The 12,970-nt window shown below is 46.9% G+C and overlaps 1 protein-coding gene across 1 annotated transcript; it reads right to left on the reverse strand.

Annotated features, from left to right (window-relative positions):
• Positions 1-2,293: 2,293 nt before the first annotated feature.
• Positions 2,294-7,256, reverse strand: LOC139533603 (tetraspanin-8-like). The gene is made up of 9 exons (XM_071331758.1): positions 7,093-7,256; positions 6,677-6,745; positions 5,959-6,075; positions 5,536-5,610; positions 4,956-5,051; positions 4,258-4,374; positions 3,856-3,912; positions 3,441-3,524; positions 2,294-3,306 (listed from the first exon to the last, which is right to left on the reverse strand). Exons 1-9 carry the CDS (start codon positions 7,150-7,152, stop codon positions 3,139-3,141), a joined length of 843 nt encoding a protein of 280 aa, XP_071187859.1. The 5' UTR covers positions 7,153-7,256; the 3' UTR covers positions 2,294-3,138.
• Between the last annotated feature and the right edge of the window lie 5,714 nt (positions 7,257-12,970).

The raw sequence follows: 12,970 nt of genomic DNA on the forward strand, positions 1-12,970 counted from the left end.
CCTTCATCTTTCTCCTCTGCACCCTCCCTCCCTTCATCTTTCTCCTCTGCACCCTCCCTCCCTTCATCTTTCTCCTCTGCACCCTCCCTCCCTTCATCTTACTCCTCTGCACCCTCCCTTCATCTTTCTCCTCTGCACCCTCCCTCCCTTCATCTTTCTCATCTGCACCCTCCCTCCCTTCATCTTACTCCTCTGCACCCTCCCTCCCTACCTTCATCTTTCTCCTCTGCACCCTCCCTACCTTCATCTTTCTCCTCTGCACTCTCCCTCCCTTCATCTTACTCCTCTGCACCCTCCCTCCCTTCATCTTTCTCCTCTGCACCCTCCCTCCCTCCCTTCATCTTACTCCTCTGCACTCTCCCTCCCTACCTTCATCTTTCTCCTCTGCACCCTCCCTACCTTCATCTTTCTCCTCTGCACTCTCCCTCCCTTCATCTTACTCCTCTGCACCCTCCCTCCCTACCTTCATCTTTCTCCTCTGCACCCTCCCTACCTTCATCTTTCTCCTCTGCACTCTCCCTCCCTTCATCTTACTCCTCTGCACCCTCCCTCCCTACCTTCATCTTTCTCCTCTGCACCCTCCCTACCTTCATCTTTCTCCTCTGCACTCTCCCTCCCTTCATCTTACTCCTCTGCACCCTCCCTCCCTTCATCTTTCTCCTCTGCACCCTCCCTCCCTCCCTTCATCTTACTCCTCTGCACCCTCCCTCCCTACCTTCATCTTTCTCCTCTGCACCCTCCCTACCTTCATCTTTCTACTCTGCACTCTCCCTCCCTTCATCTTACTCCTCTGCACCCTCCCTCCCTACCTTCATCTTTCTCCTCTGCACCCTCCCTCCCTTCATCTTTCTCCTCTGCACCCTCCCTACCTTCATCCTCTGCACTCTCCCTCCCTTCATCGTACTACTCTACACTCTCCCTCCCTTCATCTTTCTCCTCTGCACCCTCCCTCCTTCCCTTCATCTTTCTCCTCTGCACCCTCCCTCCTTCCCTTCATATTTCTCCTCTGCACCCTCCCTCCCTTCATCTTTCTCCTCTGCACCCTCCCTCCCTTCATCTTTCTCCTCTGCACCCTCCCTCCCTTCATCTTTCTCCTCTGCACCCTCCCTACCTTGCTTCATCTTTCTCCTCTGCACCCTCCCTCCCTTCATCTTACTCTTCTGCACCCTCCCTACCTTGCTTCATCTTTCTACTCTGCACCCTCCCTCCCTTCATCTTTCTCCTCTGCACCCTCCCTCCCTTCATCTTTCTCCTCTGCACCCTCCCTCCCTTCATCTTACTCCTCTGCACCCTCCCTACCTTGCTTCATCTTTCTCCTCTGCACCCTCCCTCCCTTCATCTTACTCCTCTGCACCCTCCCTCCCTTCATCTTTCTCCTCTGCACCCTCCCTCCCTTCATCTTACTCCTCTGCACCCTCCCTCCCTTCATCTTTCTCTTCTGCACCCTCCCTCCCTTCATCTTTCTCCTCTGCACCCTCCCTCCATCTTTCTCCTCTGCACCCTCCCTACCTTCATCTTTCTCCTCTGCACTCTCCCTCCCTTCATCTTACTCCTCTGCACCCTCCCTCCCTACCTTCATCTTTCTCCTCTGCACCCTCCCTACCTTCATCTTTCTCCTCTGCACTCTCCCTCCCTTCATCTTACTCCTCTGCACCCTCCCTCCCTTCATCTTTCTCCTCTGCACCCTCCCTCCCTCCCTTCATCTTATTCCTCTGCACCCTCCCTCCCTACCTTCATCTTTCTCCTCTGCACCCTCCCTACCTTCATCTTACTCCTCTGCACCCTCCCTCCCTTCATCTTTCTCCTCTGCACCCTCCCTTCATCTTACTCCTCTGCACCCTCCCTCCCTACCTTCATCTTTCTCCTCTGCACCCTCCCTACCTTCATCTTACTCCTCTGCACCCTCCCTTCATCTTTCTCCTCTGCACCCTCCCTCCCTTCATCTTTCTCCTCTGCACCCTCCCTCCTTCCCTTCATCTTTATCCTCTGCACCCTCCCTCCCTTCATCCTCTACACTCTCCCTCCCTTCATCGTACTCCTCTACACTCTCCCTCCCTCCCTTTATCTTCCCTCAGGTGTTTTAGTCGGGGTTCTCTCCTCTCACTCAATAGCTCCAATTTTGTAGACAAGAACTTCCTAGTGTTTTTATTCAACAGAATTAGATCTTAATATGCAAAGCTTCTAAAATGGAATGTTTTCTCAAAAGAGGAATTCATTTCAAAATTCTAATATATTCCTCAAAAGAGTTGTAAATAAGTTGCAAATTCTAATATATTTGTACAAAAGAGACATGTAGAAGACAGATGCTTTATTTAGAAAAATAGAGAGCAAGACAGTTGGCATGTGGTATATTTCATTTAAGGATTTACAGTTCATAGCAAAACATTTAACATTTTTCATTTCATTGCAAAAAACAAAGGACTTGGGTGTCAGCTACAGATTTTCCCTTCGTCAACCTCCACTTTCGTTTCCCTTTAATTATTGCAGTTACACGGCAAATGATTTGACATTCAAAGTCATATGGAAATGACATTCTGTCCTTACTCTCTCAGAGTTGTACTCTCTTTGCATGATCCTCTTTTCAAAAACGCCCTGCCAGTTCTTTGTGTCTCATTCTGCAAATAAAACGTAACGTTTCGCAACCATTTTACTAAGAACTCCCTGCATATGTATAAAACCACCGGTGGTGATTCTCTTAAACGTACAACTCAAAGCAAATGAGACACAGAAGGAAGTAGCACCTTCCTTTTGGTTTGACAGTCAGTAAGAGAGTTAAGGAGACCTCTCGTTGAAAAACACACAAACAACAATCATAAGAAGATGTGGAAGGGAAACAGTGTGAGTCTGGACACCATAGAAAAATATCACTAGAAAGACAATCCCCATTCAACTATATTGATCATACCCCATGGTTGTCCAGTCATAGTGCCGAGGTCTGTGGGGCTTTAACCATTCTAGTAGTTATATTTCTATGCTGAGCCTGTGGGTCTGTGGCGCTTTAACCATTCTAGTAGTTGTATTTCTATGCTGAGCCTGTGGGTCTGTGGCGCTTTATAACTACTAGAATGGTTATTTATATGCTGAGCCTGCCTAAACCATGTCATCTAACTAACCACATCCTGAAACTCAGCCTGCTTTTCACTTCTCGGCCTTCTCAGGCTCGTTGTAAAGCTCGCTGTACTTGGGCGGGTGGGCGCTGAAGCTGAACTTGGACAGGTGGGCGCTGACGCTGAACAGCACAGGAACCGCTACGGTAGAGCTCCTCAGCTGAGCCAGCAGGACGGCAGACATCACCGCTCCCAGGAGCTGGGAGAACAACACAACAACATCAATTAAACACAACCACGTGGGTGACAGCAAGCCAGGGACTAGTAGAGATATTCAACTGACAGTTTGATGTGTAAGGTGTGAAATGTGCGCGGTACAGAATGCGTGCTCACAGCCAGAGCAGCGAATCCGAAGGAAAAGCCCAACAGGATGTCCAGAACTTTAGCCAGGTAGCCCTGGAGGATGGGCAAGCAGGGCTGTGGGACAGAGGTCCGTTAAAACTCATTGGAACACAGATCAGAACTCAGTCATGGTGCTGTCTGGCTCAGATGGTTACAGTGTGGTGCTAGCGATGCCAAGGTCACGGGTTCAATTCCCACAGGGATCACAAAACTAAAAATGTGCAGATTGAAAAAAGACGTAGGTACATTTCATGTCTGTGTAATAACGTGACTCAGATCACGGCTCAATAGAGCTTCATTCAGTGTGCTGCTCTGTGATCAGTGACAAAAGCAACCGGTTCTGTCTAGGAATGTAGACGACAACAGGGCTGATCTAAAGATAACAGAAAAGGGTAGCTGGTCCAACCTGTTTGTAGATCAGCTGCTGTTGTTCAGTCATCTTGAACTCTGAAAAGAACGACAACTGAAAAACAGAAGAAGAAAAAATGACACGACATAACCCTTTATGAGTGCATCTAACAGACATAACCCTTTATGAGTGCATCTAACAGACATAACCCTTTATGAGTGTATCTAACAGACATAACCCTTTATGAGTGTATCTAACAGACATAACCCTTTATGAGTGTATCTAACAGACATAACCCTTTATGAGTGTATCTAACAGACATAATGTACTGAAGGGTTAAAGGTCATGGTAGACCAGGATGTAAACCTATGTGCATATGAACTGAGAAGAAGGAGGAGGAGCCTATTGACTATAAAGCTCCATCATCAGTCCTGTCATGTAGAGTTGATCTGAACTCACCTGGTATGGCATGTTCAGACATGTACCTTCCATCTGATCTTCCTCACCCTCACAGAGACAGGAGTCAGGTATGTTGTTGCCCCAGTCTGTGTAACTGAACAGTCCACAGCACTTCAACTGTTAAAAAAACACCCCACACACAGTCAGCGTATCAGACAAGGACATGTTGAGAACAGTACACTAGTTGAACCACTAGGTCAACCTCTTCCTCATTCACTGCTGGTTAGAGTCAACACGTCTGTTATGCCCAGCAGTGTCTGGACCTATTTGGAAGGAACACTTCATTTTTGGGGGTTTGGGAGGACAGTAGACTCATTGGTCAAGGGTAGGGATCAAGTGAACACTACAGTGTGTTGTTACATGAAGTTAACATTACTGAGGTACATGTTGAACACGCAACTGCGGTTGAAAATTAGCCGGCTGGCTAAAACTGGCACTTTTACTGAAACGTTGATTAATGTGCACTGTCCCTGTAAAAATAAAAATAAACTCAAAAAATAAACTCAAACTACAATGTAACTTCTCAAAACTATTAAGTATTGAATGAATGATATTATTGTAAACCTTAGTGAAATATTTCCTGCTGATGTTTCAATGGAAAAGACGGACTAGATCCCAAACGGGATCCGTTGATATATTGAATGTTATGGACATGTCAGGTATATTCTGGTGAAATGATTCATGGAAATGTCCCGTACATTCAGCTGGATCCTCTCAGTGAGCTGTCTAACATCAGGGGAGGCTTCGTTCAGAGGCAGGACCTCACGGAACTTCTCCTCCACGATCTGCTCCATCTGCAAAACAAACAGAACAACCGCAGACGTCAACAATGGCCTTGACAGAGTTCACACACACACACACACACACACACACACACACACAATCCCAGTTATCAACAAGGCCCTATGCAACTTCACACATCTAAACCTGCATGTATGGATATAGGTCATGTTGTGCCTTGTGTGTGAAAAATCCCCTGAATAAATCACATGAATGCTGATTGTTTTCAGGTTGCCTCATCAGAAACAGATATAGTGTGGGACACCTAGCTGCTGGAAGACTTTCTGTTAAGAGACTGTAGGTCCCCTAGCAAAAGTTCAGTATTTATATAACATACTATATCCATCCCTTGGGGAAAGGAAACAAAGAAACTGGGAAATGATAATAGACAGTTGATACTACAGTACCACTGGCTGTAGACCTGTCTACCAGTATAACACATCAAGTATTACAGGACAGTCATGTACAGACATTATTATTATTATTAACAAACAATACCTCAGAACGGTACATGGCTGTGGGCACCGCCAGACGCAGGAGGCCGAAGCAGCCAATAAAACAGGCTACCAGAAACTAGAGAGAAAGTGAAAGATAGAGAGACTTAGTTCATAAACCATTTTCTGTCCAATAAAGTTACTGTGTGACTCAGTGAATCGTTAAACAAAACTGGTTACGAAATGGTAAGTGTCTTTCCCAATGTGTACGATATAAACAGGATATCAGGGTGGTTTCCCAGACACAGACTAAGCCTAGTCCTGGACTAAAAAGCAAGCTCAAGTAGGTATCTTCATTGAAAACCCGTTTTTAGTCCAGGACTAGGGTTAATCTATGTTTGGGAAACTGTGACATATTGTATATTGTTCTATGGTCGTAGTTGTCTGAATGAATGTGAACTCAGCTCGTCGCAGTAGACCCCCTCACCACGATCAGGGGAATTCTCTTCTGTCTGTGTGCTCCGTACGCTCCAAGCAGAGACATGGCCATGGTGATGCCTCCTACCACATACAGCACCACAAACCCTTTGGACTGGTTCTCAAACTGAAAAACAATACAACATCCATCGTGTGTCACAGCATACCATTATGTCATCATAATAGCCCACGTCCCTTCTCTTTTTCTGGACAAGTTTTTATTTACATGTCTTTTTTTAATGGCGGGCTAAAGGTACAAAACTAACAAAGAAATACCTACATTCCTAATAGGGGGGAAAAAATCTCCTTTTTTTATTTTTATTGCACGGTAGACCTTGTATAGGACAGTACTTTAGGAACATTGACTTTGTACACAAGAGTTCACTTTGTATATATAGCTGACCAATAAGGAAGTATAGTTATAGTCTATTACCTAAACTGTTGACACATTAACCTGTTTTTCAGATGCTGCAGCGTTTAATGCATATGTGTAACTGTTTGTTTCCACTTTTGGTTTGTCAAAATAGAGAAATTATAATCAAAATGAATTATCTTTGGTAAGAATTCATTCAATATATATATATATATATTCGTAAAATACAGTTTGAATGTAATTTGAACTTTGAGCCCATTTAGCTCTTGTCTAGGGTGTTACGTGTGCGGCTTTAAACTTCTTCAAAGCTCAACCCGCATGTAACGCCATGGACCAAAGCTAGATCCCATTTTACCTCTGAAGTACTGTCATGGTAGACGAATTGCCCCAGAAGTCCCAGGCCGATAATCACACCTCCAACAATCTAAAGAAAAACATCCCATCCACTATCAAATAACATTATTTTCATAATTGTACAAGGCATATAGCATAATGTAATAAAACATGTCTTTAAAGCCATATTTAACGGATGTAAACTTGGATTATACAACTTTATACAACATGGAGAGACACGTAGAAACCATATAATTTCACACAGATAGGCTACAAACATTTTTAAACGAACTTTTATGAGCAGAAGTGTTTGGTGAAGAAGATACGTGTTGTTTTGTTGCGCAGTTGATTACAATCGAACGTAACCTTAAAGTATCGACTACTGAGTTAAATCACATGTTCCTACTTGTATTTACAAATAAAGAGTTGCTAACTTACCGCGAACAGCAGGTTGAAGAAGATAAACAGCCGTTGGAAACAGCTATTAAGTTTAGCCATTGTCGTGTTTATCAGGTACTCAGAAAACGAACTCGACCTGTCTGTGCTGTTTGTGCGTGTGTCCGTTTTCCGGGTAGCCTATGTGGTAGGCAGTACTTAGTTCGTTCCTGTAAATTACACTGTAACCAACGATGTATATAAACCCTGGATTTCGGGATGCTATTTATTCCCATTATGATCCTTTGAAACCATCGGGCGACCATATTGGAACGCCCCGGTATGGCCCGGTCCTCCATACGAATGAATGGAATTCTACACTATTTTTAAATTAAGGACAAAATTACATGTATTTCATAATTTTTGTTGTTGTAGTTGGGACAGTATCATTAGTCATCAAAAAATATATATACTTTAATAAGGAAAATGTTTTATATTTTTTAAATTTTTAATTTGTATGATTAGCTCACATGATTTAATTTGAAAGTATGGATTAAGGTGTCTGTAATGGAATAAATACATTTCTATAGATTCCAAAATACAATTACAACTGTGGGGGAGTGCCAAGATGGAGGCTCGATGGCTTCAACACAGCACCCCCTAAAAATCATCTAGTGTACATATATATAAATCACTTACCGTAAGCTTTTTTTAATGTGTATTTTTTTTTAAATTACATTTCAAATTACAACACAATAACAACATAACATAGAACATCACTGCACGGGAGCACAGACAGAAGGAGTAACCCGGACACGTCACACGGGCTATACAGCTGAAGCGTCCGTTCAGATGTTGAACGTTTTCTCACCACCAAGTGGTAGTTCAGTCGCGGGTATTTGAGTGGTAGAGGATGAAACTACGTGAAACTGGGCCGACATTCTGCTAATTTTCTCATCGATGAAACATTTGATCAATATATTTTTTCTGTTCCCTAAACTACAATATGTTACGAACACAGTGCAGTGAGTTGTAACGACTTGACGCTTCACCAAATATTTTAATTGAATTGTTTAGAAAGAGTGCTAGGTCGAATTGAATTTGTGCACAAGCGCACTTCACAGACTAGGCGTTCCCTAATGGAAATATGCAAACACATGCTACAACGCGCCAATAGGATCTCGCTAGCCCTTGCTTGGCTTTAACCACCTTGCTTGTTCTGCTCACTATGCTTTGTTTGCTCCCACTGTAAACGACACAGATGAACTATCTTGGGTTAGTTATATTTCGCTGTAACTAGGCCTGTCCTGCATCATCTAAAGTACTTTTCCAGTGTTTACAAACTTGCCTACCGACATTACACTGGATGGATATAGCAGAACGAATATGAAAATATACACTGCTCAAAAAAATAAAGGGAACACTTAAACAACACAATGTAACTCCAAGTCAATCACACTTCTGTGAAATCAAACTGTCCACTTAGGAAGCAACACTAATTGACAATACATTTCACATGCTGTTGTGCAAATGGGATAGACAACAGGTGGAAATTATAGGCAATTAGCAAGACACCCCCAAAAAAGGAGTGATTCTGCAGGTGGTGACCACAGACCACTTCTCAGTTCCTATGCTTCCTGGCTGATGTTTTGGTCACTTTTGAATTCTGGCGGTGCTCTCACTCTAGTGGTAGCATGAGACGGAGTCTACAACCCACACAAGTGGCTCAGGTAGTGCAGTTCATCCAGGATGGCACATCAATGCGAGCTGTGGCAAAAAGGTTTGCTGTGTATGTCAGCGTAGTGTCCAGAGCATGGAGGCGCTACCAGGAGACAGGCCAGTACATCAGGAGACGTGGAGGAGGCCGTAGGAGGGCAACAACCCAGCAGCAGGACCGCTACCTCCGCCTTTGTGCAAGGAGGTAGCGTTTTGACAGGAGAGAGTGCTGAGTACAGGGGGAGTTTTGACAGGAGAGAGTGCTGAGGACGGGGGGAGTTTTGATAGGAGAGAGTGCTGAGGACAGGGGGAGTTTTGACAGGAGAGAGTGCTGAGGACGGGGGGAGTTTTGATAGGAGAGAGTGTTGAGGACAGGGGGAGTTTTGACAGGAGAGAGTGCTGAGGACGGGGGGAGTTTTGACAGGGTATAAGGGAGTACTGAGGACAGGGGGGAGTTTTGACAGGGTATAAGGGAGTACTGAGGACAGGGGGAGTTTTGACAGGGTATAAGGGAGTGCTGAGGACGGAGGGAGTTTTGACAGGAGAGAGTGCTGAGGACAGGGGGAGTTTTGACAGGGTATTAGAGAGTGCTGAGGACAGGGGGAGTTTTGACAGGAGAAGGTGCTGAGGACAGGGGGAGTTTTGACAGGAGAGAGTGCTGAGGACGGGGGGTTTTGACAGGGTATAAGGGAGTGCTGAGGACGGAGGGAGTTTTGACAGGAGAGAGTGCTGAGGACAGGGGGAGTTTTGACAGGGTATAAGGGAGTACTGAGGACAGGGGGAGTTTTGACAGGGTATAAGGGAGTGCTGAGGACGGAGGGAGTTTTGACAGGAGAGAGTGCTGAGGATGGGGGGAGTTTTGACAGGAGAGAGTGCTGAGGACGGGGGGGAGTTTTGACAGGAGAGAGTGCTGAGGACAGGGGGGAGTTTTGACAGGAGAGAGTGCTGAGGACGAGGGGAGTTTTGACAGGAGAGAGTGCTGAGGACGGGGGGAGTTTTGACAGGAGAGAGTGCTGAGGACAGGGGTGAGTTTTGACAGGGTATTAGAGAGTGCTGAGGACAAGGGGGAGTTTTGACAGGAGAGAGTGCTGAGGACAGGGGGAGTTTTGACAGGAGAGAGTGCTGAGGACGGGGGGAGTTTTGACAGGAGAGAGTGCTGAGGACAGGGGTGAGTTTTGACAGGAGAGAGTGCTGAGGACAGGGGGAGTTTTGACAGGAGAGAGTGTTGAGGACAGGGGGAGTTTTGACAGGAGAAGGTGCTGAGGACAGGGGGAGTTTTGACAGGAGAGAGTGCTGAGGACAGGGGGAGTTTTGACAGGAGAGAGTGCTGAGGACAGGGGGAGTTTTGACAGGAGAGAGTGCTGAGGACGGGGGGAGTTTTGACAGTGTATTAGAGAGTGCTGAGGACAGGGGGAGTTTTGACAGGAGAGAGTGCTGAGGACAGGGGGAGTTTTGACAGGGTATTAGAGAGTGCTGAGGACAGGGGGAGTTTTGACAGGGTATTAGAGAGTGCTGAGGACAGGGGCAGTTTTGACAGGAGAGATTGCTGAGGACAGGTGGAGTTTTGACAGGGTATTAGAGAGTGCTGAGGACAGGGGGAGTTTTGACAGGGTATTAGAGAGTGCTGAGGACAGGGGGAGTTTTGACAGGGTATTAGAGAGTGCTGAGGACAGGGGGAGTTTTGACAGGGTATTAGAGAGTGCTGAGGACAGGGGGAGTTTTGACAGGGTATTAGAGAGTGCTGAGGACAGGGGGAGTTTTGACAGGAGAGAGTGCTGAGGACGGGGGGAGTTTTGACAGGAGAGAGTGCTGAGGACGGGGGGAAGTTTTGATAGGAGAGAGTGTTGAGGACGGGGGGGAGTTTTGACAGGAGAGAGTGCGGAAAGGGGGAGTTTTGACAGGAGAGAGTGCTGAGGACAGGGGGAGTTTTGACAGGAGAGAGTGCTGAGGACAGGGGGAGTTTTGACAGGAGAGAGTGCTGAGGACAGGGGGAGTTTTGACAGGAGAGAGTGCTGAGGACAGGGGGAGTTTTGACAGGAGAGAGTGCTGAGGACGGGGGGAGTTTTGACAGGAGAGAGTGCTGAGGACAGGGGGAGTTTTGACAGGGTATTAGAGAGTGCTGAGGACTGGGGGAGTTTTGACAGGGTATTAGAGAGTGCTGAGGACAGGGGGAGTTTTGACAGGGTATAACGGAGTGCTGCGTCACTCGAAAGGGCCGTACTCAGCTGTTGCTTCTTTTGGGTATTTAACAAGTGAAATTCACTTGAGTTTTTTCTGGTAAACAAGTTTATTGCATATTGAGTTAAACTTTCAGTATGCAGCACCTACACTGAGCTCCACTGGACAGGAAGGTATGCAGCACCTACACTGAGCTCCACTGGTCAGGAAGGTATGCAGAACTGGGCTACACTGGACTGGACGGTATGCAGCACCTACACTGAGCTCCACTGGACAGGAAGGTATGCAACACCTACACTGAGCTCCACTGGTCAGGAAGGTATGCAACACTGAGCTCCACTGGACAGGAAGGTATGCAACACCTACACTGAGCTCCACTGGTCAGGAAGGTATGCAACACCTACACTGAGCTCCACTGGTCAAGAAGGTATGCAGCACCTACACTGAGCTCCACTGGTCAGGAAGGTATGCAACACCTACACTGAGCTCCACTGGTCAGGAAGGTATGCAACACTGAGCTCCACTTGACAGGAAGGTATGCAACACCTACACTGGGCTCCACTGGACAGGAAGGTATGCAACACTGAGCTCCACTGGACAGGAAGGTATGCAACACCTACACTGAGCTCCACTGGTCAGGAAGGTATGCAGCACTGAGCTCCACTGGTCAGGAAGGTATGCAACACTGAGCTCCACTGGTCAGGAAGGTATGCAACACCTACACTGAGCTCCACTGGTCAGGAAGGTATGCAACACCTACACTGAGCTCCACTGGTCAGGAAGGTATGCAGCACTGAGCTCCACTGGACAGGAAGGTATGCAGCACTGAGCTCCACTGGTCAGGAAGGTATGTAGCACCTACACTGAGCTCCACTGGTCAGGAAGGTATGCAACACCTACACTGAGCTCCACTGGTCAGGAAGGTATGCAACACCTACACTGAGCTCCACTGGTCAGGAAGGTATGCAGCACATTCACTGAGCTCTACTGGTCAGGAAGGAATGCAACACCTACACTGAGCTCCACTGCTCAGGAAGGTATGCAGCACCTACACTAGGCTCCACTGGACAGGAAGGTATGCAACACCTACACTGGGCTCCACTGGACAGGAAGGTATGCATCACTGAGCTCCACTGGTCAGGAAGGTATGCAGCACTGAGCTCCACTGGTCAGGAAGGTATGCAGCACCTATACTGGGCTCCACTGGTCAGGACGGTATGCAGCACCTACACTGGGCTCCACTGGTCAGGACGGTATGCAGCACCTATACTGGGCTCCACTGGTCAGGACGGTATGCAGCACCTATACTGGGCTACACTGGACAGGAAGGTATGCAGCACCTATACTGGGCTCCACTGGTCAGGACGGTATGCAGCACCTATACTGGGCTACACTGGACAGGAAGGTATGCAGCACCTACACTGGGCTCCACTGGTCAGGAAGGTATGCAACACCTACACTGGGCTACACTGGACAGGAAGGTATGCAACACCTACACTGAGCTCCACTGGACAGGACGGTATGCAGCACCTATACTGGGCTCCACTGGTCAGGACGGTATGCAGCACCTATACTGGGCTACACTGGACAGGAAGGTATGCAGCACCTATACTGGGCTCCACTGGTCAGGACGGTATGCAGCACCTATACTGGGCTACACTGGACAGGAAGGTATGCAGCACCTACACTGGGCTCCACTGGTCAGGAAGGTATGCAACACCTACACTGGGCTACACTGGACAGGAAGGTATGCAACACCTACACTGAGCTCCACTGGACAGGAAGGTATGCAACACCTACACTGGGCTACACTGCACAGGAAGGTATGCAGCACTGAGCTCCACTGGTATTTTACCTAGTCATTAGAATTGATGTATTACCTACTGTTTGATTTGGCACTAAGCTACTGCTGTATTTGAGAGTTCTCTGCCGGCAGAATGATTATACTTGAGTTCAAAGTGCTCTAAAACGGGAAAGGAAACGCATAGGGAATGACTGGGTTTCTGTAGTTTGGGCTGTAGTTTCTGTAGTTTGGGCTGTAGTTTCC

The sequence above is a fragment of the Salvelinus alpinus genome, chromosome 11, assembly GCF_045679555.1.
Source record: "Salvelinus alpinus chromosome 11, SLU_Salpinus.1, whole genome shotgun sequence".
In the NCBI taxonomy this organism is placed as follows: Eukaryota; Metazoa; Chordata; class Actinopteri; order Salmoniformes; family Salmonidae; genus Salvelinus; species Salvelinus alpinus.

What these genes read in the sequence shown, in the direction of transcription:
- LOC139533603 (XM_071331758.1), bottom strand. Translation starts at nt 7,152, where the DNA reads ATGGCTAAACTTAATAGCTGTTTCCAACGGCTGTTTATCTTCTTCAAC. An exon ending in GTCTGAACATGCCATACCAG is followed by an intron (nt 3,913 to 4,257) that starts GTGAGTTCAGAT and finishes TCTGTTTTTCAG; the next exon opens with TTGTCGTTCTTTTCAGAGTT. An exon ending in TCGGATTCGCTGCTCTGGCT is followed by an intron (nt 3,307 to 3,440) that starts GTGAGCACGCAT and finishes TTGTTCTCCCAG; the next exon opens with CTCCTGGGAGCGGTGATGTC.